Source organism: Phodopus roborovskii, unplaced genomic scaffold, assembly GCF_943737965.1.
Source record: "Phodopus roborovskii unplaced genomic scaffold, PHOROB, whole genome shotgun sequence".
In the NCBI taxonomy this organism is placed as follows: domain Eukaryota; kingdom Metazoa; phylum Chordata; class Mammalia; order Rodentia; family Cricetidae; genus Phodopus; species Phodopus roborovskii.
Window position 1 is genome coordinate 74,223,267 of NW_026126418.1, and position 23,290 is coordinate 74,246,556.

The 23,290-nt window shown below is 45.4% G+C and overlaps 1 protein-coding gene across 4 annotated transcripts in view; it reads right to left on the bottom strand.

The window, feature by feature from the left end:
* The window catches only part of Ralgps1 (Ral GEF with PH domain and SH3 binding motif 1), a 231,887-nt gene that overhangs the window by 167,906 nt on the left and 40,691 nt on the right, over positions 1 to 23,290 (bottom strand). For all 4 annotated transcript variants that reach the window (XM_051185235.1, XM_051185234.1, XM_051185233.1 and 1 more), the window contains exon 4: positions 16,862 to 16,912. In XM_051185235.1, the coding sequence (XP_051041192.1) occupies positions 16,862 to 16,912 (51 nt within the window). The remainder of the gene's footprint in view (positions 1 to 16,861; positions 16,913 to 23,290) is intronic.

A 23,290-nucleotide genomic window follows, 5' to 3' on the forward strand; every position in this document is an offset into this window, starting at 1 on the left:
CAAGTATCCAAATCACTGTGTAGCACTGAGAAGAATCAGTTTCTGTGACAGAAGTGGGCCCTGGGGGAACTGGCTGGTATCTAGAGAGCAGCTCTCACTATCCTAAATTATGGCCTGAGATTCGACTCCTGGGTATGTACTTCAGACATCTGGGTGATGATGATAGACACTCAAGTAACTAGCAACTGTGCATCCCAGCTTGGGAGGCTGGGGGGGGGGCGTGAAACTGAAGGTCATTACCAACTCATCCTCCAAACTCTCAATAATCAACACCATTGTACAGAGATGACTGTAGTGAGAGATCCACCCAGCCACACCTGTGGCAGATGCTAATGAAGATTTAGAGGGTTTTCCAACCTATCTGTCCAAGTACCATAACCCATGTTGCAAACCCACATACCACAATTTCCCCAAACAGAAGATGCTGAAGGCCCACCTCTTCCCTTCCATCCTTGAGGATTCCAGGAAGCAGAAATCTGACCCAAGATTGTCATCTTACCACATCCTGCTGATAGTCAACACCACTTCTCTCCAGGCTGACCCTCGGGGGTTTTGCTTGTTGGGCCCCACTAAGGTCCTGATCCTCAGACAACGATTGCAAGCCAGCCCCTCAGGACCCCTATAAATACACTGCATGTGCAATTTAAATGAAACATCTTTTCTCCTATCATAATCATTTTGCCTAACTTCCTTCCCTCCTTCTCTCTTCCATATGCAAAAAATCATTACCAACTTCCTGAAAAGAATCAAACAAAATTCAAATTATGACAGTAAAATCAATATGAAACCTACAATTTAGCACACACTGACTGTCATGTGGAGACTAAAGCCAGTCACCTTGGCCAGCATATGACCATAGCCTCCAAACCTCAATCTCCTCACTCAAAAAGGAGGATAATAAGATTTCCTACCTCCTTGGAATGTTGGTAATGTTCAATGAATGCATTTGTGTGAAGCTAGTACAGCCCAAACAATTACAACTGCCATTATTGTTGAATATGAAGTTAGGCGCCAGAAAGATGGCTCGGCAGGCTAAGTTATTTAGACCTACCACATATGGTTAGTGGAAGGAGAGAATCAGATCTCACAAGTTGTCTTCCAACCTCCACACACATCCTTTGGCACGCATGCATGTGCGTGCACACACACACACTCACACACACACACACACACACCACATAAAGTTGGAATTGTGGAAAACACAAAACTTTTATGTAACCAACACATTTGACATTCTTTAACACTTCACCCTTAACATTTAGTCATGTTGTAGAACACTAGATTACGATGTGTTACATTTGTTTATGCTGTGGAACATTATTTTAATGATGCAATGATATGCTTCGTTCTTTTATGTTGCATTTGTTTAACTCTGTGAAGCTTTGTTACTCTTCCTGTCTAAAACACCTGATTGGTATAATAAAGAGCTGAACAGTCAATAGCAAGGCAGGAGAAAGGAAAGGCAGGGTTGGCAGGCAGAGTGAATAAACAAGAGAAATCTGGGAAGAGGAAAGATAGAAGGGCAAGAGAAGGTGGACGGCACTGGGGCCAGCCACATAGCCAGACATGCAGTAAGAAGTAAAGAAAGATATTAAGGGAAAGATAAAAGCCCAGTGGCAAAAGGTAGATGGGCTATTTAAGTTTTAAAAAGCTGGCTAGGGCTGGACAGATGGCTCAGTGATTAAGGGCACTGGCTGCTCTTCAGGAGGTCTTGAGTTCAATTCCCAGCAACCACATGGTGACTTACAGCCATCAATAGTGGGATACGATGCCCTCTTCTGGCCTGCAGGCATACATGCAAACAGAGTACTCATACAAAAGAAAAAAAAAAAAAAAAAAAAAAAAAAAAAAAAGCTGGCTAGAAATAAGCCAAGCTAAGGCTGGGTATTCATAAGAAATGGAAACCCCCAAGGGAAGTCAGTGGCACATGAATGTACCACCCCAAACAGCAGCACCCTCTCCAAGAGCTTCCAGCCACATCCTTCTCTTCCTCCTCAAGATCCCCATGCTGAGAAGCAGTAAGCCCTTGAGGGTTCTAGAACAGCTCTGGCCTCCCATGAGCACCAAGTCTGCAACACCTGCACTCCATCCCCAGTCTCCTTATCTAAATGATAATGTGGCATCAAGGACCTATCTCCCAGCAACATCTATGGTGGATTAAAAGGCTTCCCACATTAATATGACCAAAAACAGCTGGTAGGTAAGCCACACCAATAAACTCAGTCCAGTCTTGTCTTCCAAAGCCAGGGAGCTCCTGGGTAGCAGGTGCAGCTTCTGTTCTGCTCCATTTCATTAAGCAAACCTTCCAAGAAGGCAGAGGGACTCAGGCTCAGTTCCCATGAAACCATGGCTCTCCAAGCAGGACTTAGGACCATGACAGCCTCTCTTGGTGTATGCCAGCATGCCACAGCAGGAGGTAGACCCATTGCCTCATCAAAGCTGCAGAGCCAGATGTGCTCCCGGCCAAGAAACAGTTCCTCAGTACAGTGCCTTGACATGCAGTGAAATGGAGCTTGGCAAAGAAACTTCACCATTTTGAGGATCTGGCAATATCACCAAGAGTCTGCAGCAGAAAAACTCTACTTGGATGCTCACAGTATCGGGCAATAGAGGCCAACAGGAGCCAGCTGCCTGGGACTGCCATCAGCAGTTCATGACCTGCCTCAGAATACCAAAGGAACACAGTTGTTCCATAGAGGGCCTAAGCTAATGCAGGAACTGTGTGAAGCTCCTGTATCTGCTGGGGCCACTTAGCTCAGTTACATACCCACGTCATACTCCAAAGCCCAGTGTGGCTCCTTTTAGCATCACAGTACAATAAGCAAATTCGAAGGGATTTCCAAAGCAAGGCTTTTGTGTTGGGGAAAGCCAGTTTTAGAAAATTCCCAGTCTTAAACAATGGGAGCAGAAGGGCACAGTAGGGAGGAGGGTTGATCAAAGTGAAAAATGTATGAAAGTGCCATATGGAAACTTGTTACCTTACACATTAATTAAATATAATAAAACATTTTAAAATTTAAAATTCCCAGCAGTCCTAGTTTGCTTGTTTTTTTTTAAACTGGCTCATTTTTATTTTATACATCTGAGTGTTTACCTGCATGTGTACCAGATGTCCATGGAGACCAGAAGAGGACATTGGATCTCTTGGATGCAGCTACAGATGGTTGTGAACCATCAAATTCTCTGCAAAAGCAGCCAGTGCTCTTAACCACTGAGCCATCTCTCCATCCCTGCTCTCCCCTCCCTTCCCCCTCCCCCCCCCCCGGCCCCAGTTTTAATTTTCAACTTGGCAGAGCTTAAATTCATCTCAGAGGAAAGCCTTGAATCAAGAATTAGCTGCATCAAATTGGCTGTGGACATGTCTGTGGAAGACAGTCTTAACTGTTCACTGATGTGGGAGGGCCCATTCTGCGTGGGACAATTCCTTGGACAGATGGTCCTATTTTCTAAGAAAGCTAGCTGAGCAGGACCCTGTGTGTGAACCAGCAAGCAGTGTCTTCCAAGGGTTCTGCTTGAAGCTGCTACTTGAGTATCTGCCCTGACTGCCCCAGGGGTAGCCTGTGACCTGGAAGTATATGCAGAAATAAGCTGTTTCTTCCCTACATTGCTTTGGTCATGATGTTTGTCACAGCAACAGAAAGCATATTACACACTAGCCTTTCCAGGCTAAGTTCTTTCGTCACAAAGTAAAGTCCTGTTTTCCCTTAGGAGTCTGTGAGAGGTAGGTGGTCCATGGTGCCATGTGTCCAGGAAAAACAAAACAAAACTCCTATTACTAAATGCCTGGGGATGGGTGCAAAACCAGAGGTAACTTGAGCTTCTGAAACTCTGACTAACCCAGGACCAATGTGAACACTGACAGACGACAGACATGGGATCTGCCTCCTATCCAGTGAGTGCTGACCAGTATTGATTACATGCCATGCCAGACACTGCTTAGTGGAGGATGCAGCTGCCATGAGGTAGATCCTAGCCGTGGAAGATGTGCAGGGTAGAGCCAGCCCTTCTGAGACTGGCCTATTAGCCCTGTCTAATTTTCTCACTACACCCATTTCCTCTCAAAATGAAGAAATGATCTGTGGGTCCTCTACCTACACAATCACCTGTACCAATCACACTATGGGACATGTTTCACTACTATCTCTGTGTGTGTATTGGGGAGGAGGGTTGGCAAGAGCATGTACCATGCGTATTCATGAAGGTCAGAGGACAGTTCTGTGGAGTTTGTTCTCTTCTTCCATCCTCATGTGAGTTCTGGGAATCAAACTTCAGTCTCCAGGCTCATGTAGTAAGTGCCATTACTCACTGAGCTATCCTAAAGACTCCTCTCTGCTATCCTACAGATAAGGAAATGAAGGTACCAAGAGGAAAAGGCACTGTTTCTTGGCCTCACAGCTAGAGAGCAGCAGAGCCAGATCCTCAAGCAGATCTTGCCAGCAAGGCTTGCCACCCTCCCCCCCACCTCTCCTAGCCCCCCCCAACCCCCCATCCCCAATTACAATGCCTAAAATCACGAAGTTGCTCCTGAAGCTAGAGTCCAAACAAACCATCCCTCCTCCCCTGCAGACACAATCACCCACAGGAGCCAAGCCCTATGGATGAAAATAGCTGCTTGGCAAAGTCTGTTTTGTGTTATTAATTCACTTAAGAAGAAATTTAGTTTCTAACCAGAACTCATGTCATATCCATGCTCAAGAAAGGAGGGGGAAAAAATGAGTCTCAAAGTTGCAAAGTATTAGCTGCAGTAATTCTGATGTGCCGTTGGCCAGGTCTATAGCCAGACCTGACCAGTCGATACCATGCCTGGGGCTGAGGAAAACCCTTGTCTACTGTTTCCAGTGTGACCAGAGTCACTACCACAGACAGAAGGATCACTAGAAACCAAAGAGCAAATGACAAACGTGAACTCAGAGCAAGAGCAGATGAGAGGGGTCTTCAGTCCTTACTGACATCAGCTCTGATGAACCCTGAGCTGGGAGCCATCTTCTCCATGTCTCAGCCCCAACTGGAGGCCAACTGTGCCATCCTGATATTTAATTCCACTGTTTGAACAAGGGAGGCAGTACTGCATAGACAGCGAGTGGAAAGGGGGAGGAGTTATTATCACTATAAATGTGTCAACTAGCATAGCCTTAGGCAGTGTGCTAGTGCAGGAGATGGATGAAGGGCCCTGGCATGATCCCTGTATAATGGGTTACAATCTAGAAGGGAGGCAGACTTAGAGCAGCAGACTAGCCAATGCATACTTGAGGGCAAAGGTGTCACAAGGAGTGGGTAAGAGAAGCAGCCCAAAGCTGTACCTGTACCCCGTCTGCTGCGGCATCTGGACACTCCATGTGAAGGAGGCAGCCTGCAGGAAATGAGATGGGAAGGGACACGAGGGGGGCCTGGCTAGCCTTTACAGAGCCCACATGATGCTGAAAGAGGATGGCCTACCTCCTGAGCAGTAGAGAGGAGGCAAGGCTCTAAGCAGGTCAGGAAGATGGCCAGAGAAAGATGTCTCCAGCTCCAAAGAGAGAATGGGAGCCAGGGTTGGTGAGGAATGACTAGGTTCTGCCATCAACCAACGGGAGGAGAAGTGGTTGTGGCTTAGCTGGATAAAACAGAGGAAAATGGTCTGTGCACACTGCCCAGCACATGACCTGAGAGAGGGGTTTCAATGATGTCAGCGAAACCTAGCTCTCTGCCACAGGCGACTGCCTGCTGGCAGCTCTCCCCTCTCCCAGGGCCAAAGAGAAGCAAGGACACATAGGGTTTGTCCCACATCCAACATTGATCTCGGCTTTCTGGAATGTCTGCATCTTCAGAGCAGGCAACACAGCCAGACAACAGGCCAGAGGGTCAGGTCCTGACCCACACAGCAGTGTCTCCCTGAGCCCCAGCAAGCCCCTACTGAGGAACTGTGGGCCTGCACTGAACTGGGCTCCTACAGATCAGCCTGTGATACTAGCCAAGTGTACCACAGATGGCAGTCAGGTGTCCAGTTCCACAGAAGGGGAGTTAAAGTTAAAGTAAGTCGTAGAGGCCCACCTCTCCTTTAGACAATGCCCCTTTGCCTCAAATATTTTATTCTCATGCCCCACCTCTTCACTAGCCGGAGTCAGTCCTCCCTAGGGCCACAGACAGGGAGGCAGGAAAATGGTCTGTGTCTACTCCCTGACTACATGGCCTAATCCAGGGAAGGTGTCAATAACACTCTGGTTCTCACCTTCCTAGGCTCACCCTGTTTCCTGGGCATGGGCTCTCTTGCCTTTTGATACAGCTCCACCTCCCCTTCTTGTCCTCACACCCTCATCTCAGGCCTCCTTCTCACCAGGTACCCTCAACTCTACCTCAGCCCCACCACGGCACAGCCATCAACCCACAGGCAGCCACCAGAACTCCTCCAATCCCAAAATTGTGCTCCAAAGCCCTTCCTATCTCACCCCCTACTTCTACCCAAATCTATGTGTCACCTTCTCATTCTCCCAAGTCTTCTGCCTATGCTTTTAACATCACTCTCCACAGCAAAACACTGCCAGATCCCCTGAGTTGTGCTAGGACCATCATCCCCAAGGGTCTGTGTCCTACCATCTTCCAGGCCCCTGTTTAGGCCACATCTCGCACATTCCCTCCATACCCACAGCCCACTACTTCTCTGCATAGCCTTCATAGCAGCATGAAAACCAGCCCCACACCAGACATCCTATTCTCATTGCCACCCTACATATCTAAACCCTGCAAAAAAAAAAAAAAAATCTCCCTAACTCTGGAGTATAGCTCACAGTGGACATCCCCTTTTAAAATCCCTCAGTGCTAAACTCAACTCTTGAGCTGAGTCCACCTAAGCCTCCCTGCCCTTACATGCCCAACCCAGATTATCTGCCCAGACCAGCCCCTTCCACAAGCTCTTGCTCCTTGAAAGTGCCCAGGGCCCTTATGTTCAGCTCTGAGCTGCGTCACTGGGTCTCTAGACCTGAGCCTTGAGGCTGCCCCCCCTGCCACTTCCTTGGCTGTGGACCTACCATCAATCTCTATCCTTTAAGTCTGATCTTGCAGGACAGACTTGAGTACTTCACTGTGATAACCAACTTGCACAGCCCTCAGACACTATGACCGTGGTGACATTCTGCTTCGGCAGTGATCTGGGCTGCTGGTCCTCCTGCCTCTCATTCACCTGCACCACACACATACTCATTGCCTCCTTTCCCCAAACCTCCAGTGCCCTGTGGCCTGGCTACTTCTTGTCTGCTTTTATTTGCAAGCCTGCCTCATGATGGACTACAGCAAAGTTCCTGTCTTCCTTGTCTCTGGCCTTAGCACAGCAGACTGACATGTGAGTGAGTAAGGGTGAGTCTGACTACTAAGAGATCTAACTGTGGGGAAGGGGTATCACATGAAGAGGTAGCCAAAAAACTGTGAGGACACAGGCACCCAGATAAGCTTTGCATCTGGCCAAATTTTGTTCCTGCCATGGCTTGTTTAATCATCTCAGCTTGCTAGATACTCAGCAACTTGCATCTGCCCCAGCTACAGCTGGTGACAGAACGACACAGACCTCTGAGAAGCTCTTGGCCCTGGCCAGCATCCTGGCAATGATGCCATGGAAGAGCAAAGGATAGGGAGAAAGCCTTAGAACACCAGGCACCAGAGTAGCACTAATTGCTGCCAAACATACCATCTGTCTTTTTATTTCACCTGAAATTCCATACTCCATTCTCAGATCATGATGGTTAATACCATCAAGTTGACAGGACCAGAGTCACCTGGATGACAAACCTGCCGAGCAAGTCTCTAACACATTTCTAGAGTTGTTAGCTAAAGATGTCCTCTAAATGTGGACAGCACATCCCATGGGCTGGGATCAAGGACTAAGTGAAACGGAGACAGTGAGCTGAACATAACTGTATATCACTCTTTTCCTCACTGTGGATGCCATGAGACCAGCTGCCTCACCTCCATGCTGCCATGAGTCAGAGTTGCTTTTGTCAGATGGTCACAGCAGTGACAACTAACACAAATTCTCCTTTCATCCTTACCTCACCAATGAGATACAATCGCCTTCCCACTCCAAGGCAGACTGAGTCCCCTATTCCATGTTCAAGGGTACTCATGGTGCAAGTATCTCCCAGACCTTGGGCTGGCCAGCATCTAGACAGCAAGGGCTCAGGGACAGGTGCACAGCCACTATGCTACTCCAGTACTGTGCCCTTCTGGGTGCCGGCCCCTGCACAGGCTTTTCTGAATAACCTTACAGTGAAGACTTTCCATCCACAACACACTGAGCCAGCTCAGGCTGAACAGCAGCAAACAGTGACTACAATCTACTAGCACCAACCAAGTTCCTGTGTACTTCCTGCAAGTTTTACGGGGGGTGGGGTGGGGGTGGGGGGGGGGTGAGGGTCACCTATATCATGCACAAGGAAACAAAGTTAGTGTGAGAGCAGCCACACCCATCCTAGCTCTGACAGATGACCATACTGCATAGGATTATTAAGTAGTGGCTCAACTCTGATAGAGCACTGGGCTGAGCAGAGCCCAGGCCTTGTCCATTTCCAGCACAGTCTGAGAACAAGAGATTTGCCATGGTGGGGCTTTTAGACTGGCCTCCGTGTTGCCTTATTTAAGAGCTTGGTGGAGGGCACCCAAAAGTGCAAAACAACCAACAACACAGATTCACTGGGAGCAGCTGCTCCAGAGACTGGGACCACAGCAGGGCCTCTCAGGGTACAGTCCTCCAGAACAAGCTGCCCAGGACCTTCCTCTTCTGAAGACCTTGGAGGCAAAGCCAAGAAGGAAGGCCCATCAAGATGTGTGAGAGGGAGAAGGGAGAGACGACCAAGGGAAAGAAACACTATAAACAGAACTAACTACAAATGAAAAAGTGGGAAAACGATAGTTCACTGGTTAATGGCAATAATGGCATTGCTATTTTAAACCCCCATCCCACCCCAGGTGCATGTATAAGCATGTGTGTGAGTGTATGTACATGTGTGGCAGAACAATATAGGAAAGTTATCTAATATTGTTAGGGACTAAAATCATAAAATGAAATACAAGAAAATCTAAATAATTAAGGAACAACAGGATAAGGGTGGACTAGAATTAGGAAGACTGGGTCAGGTACTAAGACATGACTATAGCATGCAAGAAATATGATGACACCAACAATGCCCTCACGTTCTGGGGTCTGCAGGCAATGTGACTTAGCCAATTTGTGTGGGATTATCTTTGGGTTTGGCTGGTAGAGTGAAACCTGGCTTTGGTTTGGTGCGGGTCATCTGGAGTGTCCTCCCTGGAGACTGAAGCTACACCAACAATGGCAACCAGTACACTTTGGAGAGTGGAAGTTTCAAGAGGCCTAGTAAAAGCTTGCCAAGCCTCTTGACACCTCAATTCACACGTATTTCCGCTGACAAAGCCCAGTTACAGGGCCAAGCCCAGGTCAATGAGGTGGAGAAATATCCAGCACTCACACTGAGGCCTGGCAGAGCTACAGAGAGAATTACAGCCACACTAACTATAAAGTTGATGCTTTTCTCCTAGAAAACAGTTACACCCAAGCTCTACCCAAAAAGAAGGCCTAGAAGCAAAGACAAGCACTGCCATCTTCCATGCAGATTGGCATAGACAGTCTGTCCCAACAAGAGACCCACAGCCCTGACCCAGGCCTCGGCACCAAAGCTGCCACAACTCTAAGCACCTTGTTGAGCCAAGAAGCACGAAGCCCCCAAAGCCAGCAGGATAAATGTTGACAGGTTTCATGGCCAATGTTGGCAGCTCCTGTCAGACAAGGACAGGGCAGCTTAGGCAGCAAAGGAATGTGAGCAAAACCAAAACATGGAACATTATGAACACAACAAGTTCATTACAAGTGACTGCTTACCAAGAACAAACCAAACACACACACACACACACACACACACACACACACACACACACACACACCATCATCTCCACAAACCGCCAGCATCATCACTGTCTCTGTCATCACCAAACAGTGATGCCAGCCACAAGGGTGTCAAACACAACTCCCATCACTTTTTCACTGGGACAAGTGACGTCACCATCTGTAAATGGACTTGCCCCATGGTAAACTGAGAGTTAAATGACATCATACACGTAGTCTTTGATCACTAATAACAATGCCTAGGATGTACCACAGATCCTAAAGTTTTGACACTTAAGTCTTCCATGACCCCAGCCTCTGTACCATGTGTTCTTCATATAGTTCCCATCTTTAAATGACTTTCCATACACTATGGACTGCAGAATTATACAGTGAGTTCAGCACATACTTCAGGGGTCAGTCCATCAGAGATACATATCTCATGGAGGACAGACCTCATTTAGCAAGGCCATGATGAGGAATATTGTCACCAGAGATGCACATCTCATTAACCTTATCTGCAAGACAATTAAGAAATACTGCTTTCTGAACGTGTTAGCTGTCCCCATTGCAGATTCCTTGTATGAAGAGCTCTTTCCCTCGCATTATAGCTGGGGGATTTTCCCCACAGCACTACAGTGTGTTAATAATTTACTGGGCACAATTTCCCCTATGCATTGGCTTATTGGATGACTGCCCCCAGCAGTGCGTAATTCTGGCAAGAAAGTTATCACAGTCAATACCCTTACTCTCTCAACCAGGTCTGTGTATATACTTAGAAGTCTGCCCCCCTGTAATTATCTGCTTTAGTAGACAGTTGGTCAGTGCTAGAGTCCAGGCAAAGGGACCTCAATTGAGACATTCACAGACACCCAAGGACAAGAATTACGGCATGTCTGAAGTTGCTGAGCCATAGCTCTCAGAGAGACAGAGCACAAGAGTGTCCAGGATTCATTCTACCAGCAGACAGTCTCAAGTTAATCTCACATTAACCTTAAAGCAAATCCTTAACTTTTTGCATTTATTTTTACCTTGATCTATTGTAGCAAGAAAGTTACTGCTTGTATTTTACCCAGAGAGATAGCATAGACTGTAATCCTTAGAACCAAAAGGCTCCTTTCAACTAGCTAACATCTGGCAAAAGTGCCAACACGAACCAAACACCACATGCTTCCCGTTTGTTTATATATGTTGCCTAGCTACCCGATATTTCCTTCTGCCCACTGAGAAAACTATGATTCTTGACTTGCTCCTCCGGATTTTCACTGATTATAACTTATAGCATATTTATCTAGTCACATTTAAGAAAATAGCAAACGCATACATATTCCCCTCTTAGATTTCCTTAATGACTTAGTTTTCCTCTCCCTTAATTAATCTCCTTTTCCTTTAAGAAATTCTTGGAGGCCTTAACCACTCCTACCTTGGGCCATAAAGAAATGCTGACAGTCACCACTTTGTGAACATTTTTATCTGTTTCTATGACCTTAAAAAACTCTAGCCTTGCACCTGGCTAGAACAAGAGAGAATTATTGATTTTAAGTGTATAAAATTGGAAACTTTTACAGCATGGCAGAACAATAAAGAGCACATTGATAGAAAGAATGTGTTGTGAGAAGATTCTTTTCTATAGCCTCAGATTTAGACCCTCTGCTTATTGTAGCATCTCTTTTGAACCCTGAGCAAAAGCTCTTAAGGCTGAACCTTAAAGCATTTTGATATGGATGGTATTCACCATCCCCATTGTATGAATAAGGAAACACAAACTTGAAGAGGTGAAGTACTTACCAAAGTTCTGATGACTAAAGTCTTAAAATCACACAGACTGTGACGGGTGGCACCAAACTGTCCCTGTGATTCTGACCTCCCACTGCTCAACCCTTGCATACCTGTCTCGCTAAATAGGGCTGATCTGTGAGACTAGCAGAATACTGTGGAAAGGGTAGGCCTAGATTCCAAGGCCACGTCACAATCATTATGGCTTCTACCTTGCTTCTCTAGGTCACTGCTAGGGAAAGTCACCATAACCACAAGAACACTGTCACACCATGAGGTCTTAGAGTAGCCTTATGGAAGGTTCTACATGACAATAGCCAGGACAAACTTGTCAGATGTCATGGGGGAGCTACAGTGGAGGTAGGTCTCCAGACCTGACTGCAGCCTCCTATAAACCCCTGAACCATGACTACCCAGCCAGGCCATCCTGGATCCCAGTCCATCTCGTAGTTAGTCACACAGCAACAGAGAGCTGACATGGTAACCTTGGGGAACTTTTCAGTACTCCCTTTCTTTAGTACACAAAAGGAAGCAATTAATAACAGCTATATCAGAAGACAGCTGAGTGAAGCCAATGCAAACCCATCCAAAGTGACTGTCCTAGAGCCCACATTCAACCCACACCACCCAATAACAGGACACATTAGGACCTATCCGTCTACAGGCCTGCACACAGGCAATGGGCCACTGAGCATCAGGTGTGAAGGGCAGGGACATAAAAGCAAGGGTCTGAGTGGGTAGGGCCTTGAGCATCACTTACCTCAGGGAACTGCCTTCCTAGCAGCTCAGAAACTCAAGGCTGGGTACTTCATGTGGCTGCAGGTCCCTCCTACCTCCTCACTTAAGTCAACATCTCCACGACACACCTGTGCGCATTCAAATCCCACTGCCTGGAACATTCTTTCATAAGCACTACTGAATGTACTCTAAAAATGTCTGAACTCTCCACAGCTGCAGACAAACAGAAGGCCCACAGACCTCCAATGTCAGGAATCGTGGCCCTGCTGAGCATTCTTTTATTAAGATATATTTCCCAAATCTACATTAATAAGTACAGTGTCAGCAGACAGCATGAGAGTAACTCCCCAATGTTGGGAGGAGGGCGTGCAAGGAACCACTGGCAAAATGGCCACCAAGGAGAAAGAGCTGGTACCCCCCCCCTCCCAGGAGAACCCCAGAAGTCCAGTCACCATCTCAAATCCAACCAGCACTGGAGATGATCAAGAACTATTTCCTGCAGCCAGGACAGTTACACATAGAAACCCTGTCTCAACCCCTCCCGGCCAAAAACAAAACAAAACAAAAAAAAAAAAAAAACTATTTCTTGGACATCTGTGCCCTAACACCAAATCTACATCCACACCAGCAAAGGCAGAAGCCTGATGGGCCTGTCCTGGCTACACGGTCCATACGGTCCATGGCTGTAATTATCTGTATTTTCTATGTGAGCTGAATTCAGAGTAATCTTAGTCAGTCACCCGACAAGAGCAAACCTTCAACAGCCTTGGGATTTCACAAAGCCCACACCCATTGGTTTTAGAATCTGTTGCATTTTTGACTCTAGACCACTCAATCTAAAAACATCAGCCACTCTCCAGCAAGGAAGCCCAAACACTTGGGCTTTGCTTAGTCATCTCATTGTATGCACAGTCAAGCCTAAAAGACTTTGTCCACATGGCTGCTGACCTGCTAGGAGCCCAGCTCACTCAGTGCCCATCCATCTCTCACACACTGGCCTCTGCTTCCTGGGAAGTCTGACCTACATCATACAACTGCCTTATTCATGCCCTTCCCACTCTGGGGTGGTCCTACCACAACATGGCAGGCATCCCCAAGAGGAAACATTCCAGTTTTCAGTCTGCTAACACCAGCAAAGAAGCTGGGGCAGCTCCTGGCTCCTTTAAACCATTGTTTTGACCATGAGAAATGGGCTCCATTTTAAGTAACTTGTCATAGGCCCTAGAAGTTCAAGCCTGGGGTTGTTCCGGATAATTCACAGCAGTTGGCTATGTACCAACTGGGTTCCAGGCCAAACCCAGAGATGTAGATTCAGGTCCAGGGGTGATATTCTGGGAACCCCATGCTTTGACAGCTGCCCTGGTGACTCTGAGACCTACACATCCAAAATAAAAATTTTAAAGGAAAACAAATGCACTTTAATGTTTGGGAACAACCTTAAGATGTTCCCTGACAAGGCTCCCTCCATGCTGTGGTACCCTGGAGAATGGCCTTGTCTAGCCCTATTGAGTCTCTGGAGTGGCATGTACCCTGCTACCCCTGTTTGTCTCCCACAGTCACACCTGGAAAGTGAGAGCCACCTGATGACTATGTTACCACCCTTGACATTCAGGTTGAGGAGCAAAGACCCATACATCTAAAGGGCTCCAGATCAAAACTGAGAAAATGTAATCAGAGCTAGCCTCAGCTGTCAAACATGGTAGCACACACTTGAAATCCCAGCACTTAGGAGGCAGAAGCAGGGTAATCAGGAGTTCAAGGTAATCTTTGGATACACAGAAACTTCAAGGGTAACCTGAGATATGTTAAGACCAGAGGATCCCATCTCAAAGAATGAAAGGCTGAAAGCAAGAAAGGTCTAGAGAGAGACTCAGCTGAGAATGAAAGCAACCATCATCAGTTCTAGCTAGCAAGGTTCCCAGAGGCAGAGAGTTGTTAACCGAGAATAACAAACTGTTTTGCATGCTAGGATGAAACAGAAAAAGACGGCATCGCCTGATGAGGGATGTCCTTCTCTCTCTTTCTCTCTCTCTCTCTCTCTTTCTCTCTCTCTCTCTCTCCCCTCTCTCTCTTTCTCTGTGTACACACACACAAACACACACACACACACACACACACACACACTTCTCTTATTGGTTGATGAATAAAACACTGGCCAATAGCCAGACAGGAAGGATGGGTGGGGTGACAAGACCAGGAAAAGGCTGGGGAAGAAGGCAGAGAGAGGCTGTGAAGAGACACCATGTAGCAGAGGAAGGAGTAACAGGTCTGGGCCCTTCTCTGGCAAGATAAAAACATGTGGAAATGCTTAGAATAATAGAAATGGGTTAATAACTAAGACAGAGCTAGCCATTGACCAACATTTGATAATTAATATGTCTGTGTATGCTTATTTAGGGCTGAAGGGTGGCAGGACCTGGTGGGACAGAAACCTCCATCTTCAACTGCCATTAAAAATAACATGTATATGTCAGGCACTGGTGGCACATGCCTTTAATCCCAGCCCTTGGGAGGCAGAGACTGGTGGATCTCTGTGAGTTCGAGGCCAGCCTGGTCTACAGAGCAAGTTCTAAGACAGCCAGGTCTGTTACACAGACCTGCCTTGAAACCCTGCCTTGAAAAACTAAAACCAAACAAACAAACAAACAAACAAAAACAACAACAAGCAAAAAAAAAAAAAAAAAAAACCCAGCATGTACAATAAGCCCCAAAGGCAGTATATAAAGCACGCACTAACAGACTAACAGAAATCACCGTTACTTCACAGCCAGCAGGCAGTATGGATTTTTCCTGTGTTGTGGGAGGGCTAGGCTTGCAGTTGGCCTAGACACTTTGGCTCCATTGAGACATGCACACTTTGGCTCCATTGAGACATGCAGTCACGGCAAAGCTAGTGTGCTCTAATGCACACCACAGCTGCAGCAGGCCCCTCTGAGTTGTCTCCCTGCCTACACCTCATCCCAGGCATATCAGCAGTGTCTGCTCATCTTGACCACAACCCCTTGGCCATAAGTGACTGAGTACTCACCACATGACTAAACTGAGCTAGACAAATACCTGTGCTGTCAGCTGTAAATACAGGTCCATTAGGGAGGTCAAATTGGGCCACACATGCAGATAGGAGAGGAAGGAGGGAAACGGAAGCTAACGGCAGGGGTACACACACCCAGTAGTTTCCCCTCTATGGAGATCCTGGGGGAAGGTTGTCATCTCCCTTCACCTTTCTGAAATAGATTTGTGTTACTTGCTAGCAAAGAAAAGAAAGAGATATCTTGATAGAGAGAGCCATTATGGAGTTAGGGAAACACCTGGTGCTAGGGACATTCCCAGGAATCCACATGGATGACCCCAGTTAAGACAAGACCCTTAGCAATAGTGGAGAGGGTGCCCAAACTGGCCTTCCCCCTTAATCACATAGGTAACTACCCCAGCTGTCATCATAGAGTCTTCATCCACTAATCAATGGAACCAGATGCAGAGATCCACAACCAAGCCCCAGGCCAAGCTCCGAGAACCCAATTGAAGAAGGGGATGAGGGAACATATGAGCAAGGGAGGTCAAGATCATGATGGAGAAATCTACAGAGACAGCTGAACAAAGCTTGTGGAAATTCACGAACTCTAGACCTACAACTGTGGAGACTCCAGGGGACCGAGCTAGGCCCTCTGCAAGTGGGAGACAGTTGTGAAGCTTGGGCTATCTAAGAGACCCCTGGCAGTAGCACCAGGATCTATCCTTGGTGTATGAGCTAACTTGCTGAAGCCCATTCCCTATCATGGGATGTCATGCTCAGCCTTAATGCATGGGGCAGGGGCTTGTTCCTACCTCAACTTAATGTACCAGGTTTTGCTGACTCCCCTTTGGGAGGAGTGGATGGGGAGTGGGCTGGGGGGGGGGGGAGAGGTGAAGGGGTTGAGAGGGAGAACTGTGATTGGAATATAAAATGAAAATAAATAAGTAAATAAATAAATAAATAAATAAAACCTTTAAACATTAAAAAAGAAAAAGAAAAGAAACTCTGGGCTAAATAATTAAAACCCACTTACCAACTAGAGGATGTCACCAGAAATTTTCATTTCTGAAGACCCACATTGATTCTCCCCCCTCCTTACCACTTCTAACAATGCACATATGCTTTTAATATAAACATGTGAGGGTTTGTTGTGACAACTGGTTTGAAAGCAGAAGCAAGGCAACCACCAATACGAGGGATCAGCACAAGGAAAGCTCCATGCCAAACAGCCCTCACATGCCCTTCTCTAGTGAGCGCTCAGCCAGGACAGCTGAGGAGGACAAGGAGACATGATGCACAGTAGGGACTGGACACCAGCCCACTCTGCCCTGTTAGACTGGGCCAGATGGGGCTTTCTCAACAGAACCCAAACTCCTGACTCAAAATGGCACACATGTCTCTGTGAGGCCTTGGAGGACCATCCCTCCCAAGTCCCAGCCCAGTGGAAACATGGAGATGGTACAAACCTCAGGCTGGATGGCTTTGAAAACGGGGATGTCCATCAGTGTGATCTGACTCTACAAGAGAACAGAGGTACAGGGTTAGAGGCTTTTAAACTGAAACTTGAAACACAGAAGTCTTATGAATTTATGGGGTACCATGTTGTGTATGGTGTGTAACATTTAAATCAGGTTAGAGATATCTATCTTCATGATAAAAAACCTTCAAGATCCTCCATGTTTTCTGCAGTACACAACTCACCCTGTGCACTAACACTGAAACTTCTTTCTCCACTCATCAGTCCCACCACACAACTCTCCCCTCCTCCCAGACTCTCCAGGCTCAGGAAACCACCTTTCCACCATAGTTCCCATGAGACTGACCTTTTTATTTTATTTTATTTTTTTATTTACTTATTTATGCTTTTTCAAGACAGGGTTTCTCTGTTTAACAGTTCTGGCTCTCCTGGAACTCATTCTTTAGACCAGGCTGGCCTCAAACTCACAGAGATCCACCTGCCTCTGCCTCCTGAGTGCTGGGATTAAAGGTGTGAGACACCAATGCCCAGCTCAACTGACCTTTTTATATACCACATAGGAGGGAGACCATTTGACGCATGTCTCTCAATGCCTGACTTTCTTCACTTAACAGAATACTCTCTAGTCCTAACTGTGTTGTCTCAAGTGACAAGATTTCATTCTTTTTTGTTGTTGTTGTTGTTGTAAGTCAGCCTTTAATGGCTGAGCCATCTCTTTAGCCCAATTTCATTCTTTTTTTAAGGCTGAATAATAACTAAGAAGCTCTAGCCATTTGCCAACAGCTTTATAACTAACAGAGTCTCCGTGTGTTATTTTGGGACTGACTCGGCAGTGGGACCAGGCTGATGGGAAAGTGCTCATGACAAAACGGCACATGCAATATGGGTACTAAGAACATCCATTTAAAACTTGACAAAAGCTTAAAAAGGGATTTTAGAAACAAAAGAACAGAGACAAGCAAGGCTTCTTGGTAGCAGCATTTTTCTCAAGCAGGCTCTGTTTTGCTAAAGACAAGCAGAGACTCAAATGGCTCCTTTAAGGGAGGCTCCCTGACTCAGCATAAACGGAAAGAAAAAAAAAAAAAAAAAAACTGCAAGGCTCTTTTAAGAGGCCCTACTAACAATAAAATGGCATTCTGAGCAACTGGCAGTGGCATTGACCACATCTCCAAGCCAGCAGCATGCTGCTAGATGGCAGCATAGATCAAGGTGATGAGCACAGCTCTCAGTACCCCCACCCCCACCATCTTGGAAAGACTGGCTAAAACAGCTGCAGCTTTAATTTTAGCAATGTTGTTTAGCAGATAAAAGCAGAGATATTCAGTAAAGACAAATTCAGAGAGAAAAAGTAAAACCTCTGAAGGTTTACAGTGTGTTTAAAAATATGTGTAGGCAGAAGCAAGCAGATCTCTGTGCTTTCGAGGCCAGCCTGGTTTACAGAGTGAATTCCAGGCAAGACAAAAGTGCACAGAAAAACCCTGTCTCATAAAAGGAAAAAGTAAAAGTAAAAGAAATAGATTAATAATAAACAAATAAGCCACATTAAGATGGAAAATACACAGAGAGTCTGGATACTCTATGCTATTGTGTTGTCTTTAAATTGACTGCTGAGGAAATAGCAACAACTGCTAAAACAAATGCTGGTGGATTAATCCAATTTATGTATTTTAAAAATTCTTTGACTTCTAAATTTAAGTATAAGGACATGTTACTTTGGAAAAAAGGTGTTATCTGTGTTTCCACAGAAAATGAAAAGCTGTGGATTCCTTCCAGACTAACATGGTTTAATCAAGCAAAACCCCCTGAAGCAGTGTCCCAGGTGATCCAACATTAAAAACAGCTAGGACAAGGCAGCCTTGCAGACCACTACAGTCAGGATTTCTGCATCTTCTTAGGATCCCCATAGTATAAACAGCACCCCCAATCAGCAGGAAGCGGTTTGGAAAGAACAACACCCAAACTCCCAAATATTGTTTATAAATGTTTGTTTTCATTTAAATGGGGTTGGTTATAAATGGTTAATGATCACAACCAATCTCTTTTTAAAGGTAAAAGGGGAATATGGCATAGAAATGAAAAGTTTATATTGGAATGGATTTTTATTTATTGATATAAATTTAAGGTCAATTTTGTGATATGTATATTTCTCTTCTTGCTTAGGTATTGTGTTTGTATAGCTCATTTAAAAATGAGCTATAATTAAGTACAGATTATGGCTAGTTACCTATGATAGTCAAAGTTTATAGTTAGGTTGGTTAGGTTTTCTAAATATACAGAGATACATTTCCACTGGATAGGCATTCTTCAAACCTTTCAAAGACCTACACAATATGGCATTTAAAATGGTTTAGGGTTTTTCTTGACAGTGAGACACCACTGCTCCTGGCAACACCAACTGCATCAAAAAGGATGATGGACATCAAAGAAACTCATTGTGGAGTTTGCTTCCAATATGGCAAGACTAGCCATTTGGGCAAGATACTGCTCTTGTCTGGACTGTTTGACTTTATGCTGTATAAACTGGACATGCAGGGCCCACAGAAAAGTGACTGCTGAAACAAGATGGATGGACAGTACTACAGGGTTCCTGCTTCATGGAAGAGTCTGCCAGATATCCTTCATGACACACAGAGAAAAGTGACTGGCAAACTGCCAACACTGGTGAGTTAGTTTGAAATTTCCTGCTTTGCCGAAAAGTCTGCTGAGAAGTCGGCCTATGGGCCAAAGATGGATGCACCAATTTTACAGAAGAACTTTGGATGACTGTCCTGGTAGTGAGATGTCTCTGTCATTTCTAGAGTTTATATACTATCCTTCTGTGGTCTTTGATGGAGTTGAAGACAGATAGTTATGGTTATAGTTTTCCTTAGTTAGGATTAGAGATATGTTACATATAAGACTTTAGACTCACAAAGATAGGATAGATGATGGAATATTTTCTTTAAATCTTGCTAAATGTTAATGGACTAAATATTGTTAACTATAGTTCTTATTTGATAACTGTTTTGTTATATGTTTTACTATGTTAAAGTTAAAACCCTTCTTTTAGACAGAAAAGAGAAGATGATGGTAGATGTCATTCTATACATATGTTTTTCTTGTTGGTTAATGAATAAAGCACTGTTGGCCAATAGGAAAGCAAGATAGGTGGGACTAGGAGAGGTGGAGGATTCTGGAAAATGTAGTAGAGTTGCAATGTGATTTCAGGAGGAGGACGTGAGTCTAGCATTCTCAGTAAGATAAGACCATGTAGAAAATACTTACATTAGTAATTATGAGTTAATAATTTAAGACAAAGCTAAATGCTCTAGCCACTGGCCAACAGCTTTATAACTATTAGAGTCTCTGTGTGTTATTTTGGGACTGATGTGGCTCTGGAACCAGGCTGGCAGGAAAGTATTCGCAACAAATAACCCACTGTCTATATGTGCCCCATTTTCCTTATCTATGCAAAGATTTACCAACTCAGTTTGTTTCCATGTCTTGGATATCATGAATGGGCCTACAACAAACAGAAGTATGGGCTTCACTTGCTTTGGAGACATACCCAGGGCTAGGGTTGCTGGCTCATACACTAGTTCTTTAAATTTTTTAGGAGCATCTTCGGTTTTCTGTGTCAGCTACGCTAACATACATGCCCAGCCACAGCACACACGGGTAACCTTTTCTATGCATCTCACCAGTGAATGCTGTCTTTCAACTTTTTGGTAACAGGCCTTTTCCTTGAGGTTAATGAGATCTCATATATTTGAGCTGCCTTTTCCTGATGACTTTAGGACATCCTTACACGTCCCATAGCCTCCTGCATGCCTTTTCTAGGAAAGGCTACCTGGTCTACTGTCCAGTTATAAATCCCACTATCTGTTTATTTTGGTTTCATCTGTGCTTTTTGCTAGTGAGCTTTCTGAAATTCCTTATACATTCTGGATCTTAACCTCTTGGTGAATTACAATTTGGAAGCATTTTCTCCATCTTGTGGGCCACTCCTTCACCCTCCTGAATGCTTCATCATTCTTAGTGTCTGATATGATCCCATTAGTCTGTTGATGACTTCATGTCTTGACCTCTCCAATCCTCTAAAGCAGTGGTTCTTATCTTCCTAATGCTGCAGCCCTTTACTACAGTTCCTCAACCATAAAATTATTTCATTGCTCCTTCATAACTGTAATTTTGCTACTGTTATGAATTGTAATGTAAACATCTGAAATGCAGAATATTTGGCATGTGACCCCCATGGAGGTCATGACCCACAGGTTGAAAACCACTGCCCTAAAGCATCCCTTGTCATGTCCCCACCCTGGTGTTTTCTCCTGCTGCTTTCAGTTTCAAGTCATTTTAACACAGTCGGAGTTGGTTTTTATTGCTGATGAGAGACAGAAATAAATTTCTGTGCTACCTGCCCTACCACACTTCCCTCCTCATAAGTCTGTGCCTGCGTCCTTCCCTTTGAAAATGAGATGAACTTCTAGCCTCAGAGCTGATCATAATCATTTGGAAGATGGAGCAGGAGTAAGGGAAACACTTCTTAGTCTGAAAAGAAATTTTTTTGTTGTTTTTTTCAAGACAGGGTTTCTCTGTGGCTTTGGAGGCTGTCCTGAAACTCACTCTGTAGACCAAGCTGGCCTCAAACTCACAGAGATCCACCTGCCCCCCCCCCCCCCCCCGCCAGTGCTGGGATTAAAGGTGTGTGCCACCAACGCCCTGTTAGTCTGAAAATTTTTATGCTGCTTGTGTTCTTGTTTCAAGTATGAACTACTTTCCTAATTTTAAAAAGTTGTAGATACACTATTTTTAAATTTGTGTGATAGAGACACTATCAATTTACTCAGATTTAAATAAATGGTAGCACATGGAAATTAGACTTTTCTTCTGAAGCCTCTACCTCCTTGAAATTACATGGTAGAGAGCTGTCTGAGATGTGACCCCCATATGAGGCCCTGAATGTTTATTATCCCACCAGCCCTGAGTGAGGTCAGAGCAGAAGCTAAGAGGCAGCTTTGAGGATTTGCAGGCAGCATGCCATGGCCACACCATTCCCACTGCCCTCTTCTCAGGGCTACTCTTGCACAGATTGAAAAGAAACGAGGAGGGCCCTGGGACCAGGGAAAGGACACCACTTATAACAATTCCTTGGGCCAACGTGACTTCATTACTTATCCACCTTTGTATGTCACATGCGAGCCAGGTGTCACTTGCCACATGCTCACACCAAGAAAACACTAGAGAAAAAAAAAATGGCAATACATAAAGTGTGTTACCTATGACCATAGCCAGGGCATAGGCACAGAACTGTGGCCAGTTCCTGGCACAATTCAAAAGTGCTCTGAAGTCACTGGGTTGCTAAAAAGAACCAAACACAGACCAAAGCATAGCATCCTCAGAGTTGAATGTGAAGAAAATGGGCAGGGATTTGCTCCCTCCCAGGGCACAGAGGGGAACACTGACACCAATGAAAGCTTGGCACCAAGAATCATGAGGCTCCTGATGGAATCCCAGCCTGTGTGCTTTCACCTGGTGGCAAAGGGTGTGTGACATCTGCATATCCTGTCCTCATGATCTGGGTAAGAGTGGCTACTGAGTATTGCAGGCCCACAGAGCACAGAGCTCCATTCTGGGCAGTGCAAGCAACTGCTACCTTTTCTGTTATAAATACATATACACATATTACATGTATGCATATACATTTTGCATATGTATGTACATATATATATATATATATATATATATATGGAGAGAGAAAGAGAGAGAGAGAGAACACCACCTGACTCAATTGCACCAACACAAGAAGCAGAAAGGCCTTTTGAAAACAGATTTGAGCCAACATCTCAGGGTACCTTGGAAATGTCTCATGTGATTCCAGTTCACATCCCTCCTGTCCAGTGGGAACCAGGAGTGTGCGCAAGGACACTTAGAAGAGCCCATGTCCAGCTGGTGTGATGATGAGATGTCCTTTCCCATTGCCATCTATTTATGAGTTCATACAGAATTTCCAGGGGAGCTATTACAATGAGGACCTATGTTTCACATCCTGATCCTAGCTCAGGATGTCATCAGGGAACAGTGCTCAGATGTTCTCCTCAAGACACATCAGTGGCTGGGGAGACAGGCTGATGGGTAAAGTGCTTGTTCTTCAACCTGAGCCTGGATCCCAGCATGTTCATAAAATGCTGGGAGGCAGGGGTGGGGGTCCCTGGAGCTCCCTGGCTGCAATCTACTCTAGTTGTGAGCCCCAGGCCAGCAAGAGAGCAATAGGGAAGGACACCTACCATTGTTCTGGCTCCATACATACCCATGTACACCACGTGCACATGTACACACAAGGGGAAAGAAAAAACAAACAAACAAACAAACACCAACAGTGCTGGTCCTGGGATGGGGACTGTCTGTTCCTAACACAGAGGTTTTCAGAGACCTACTC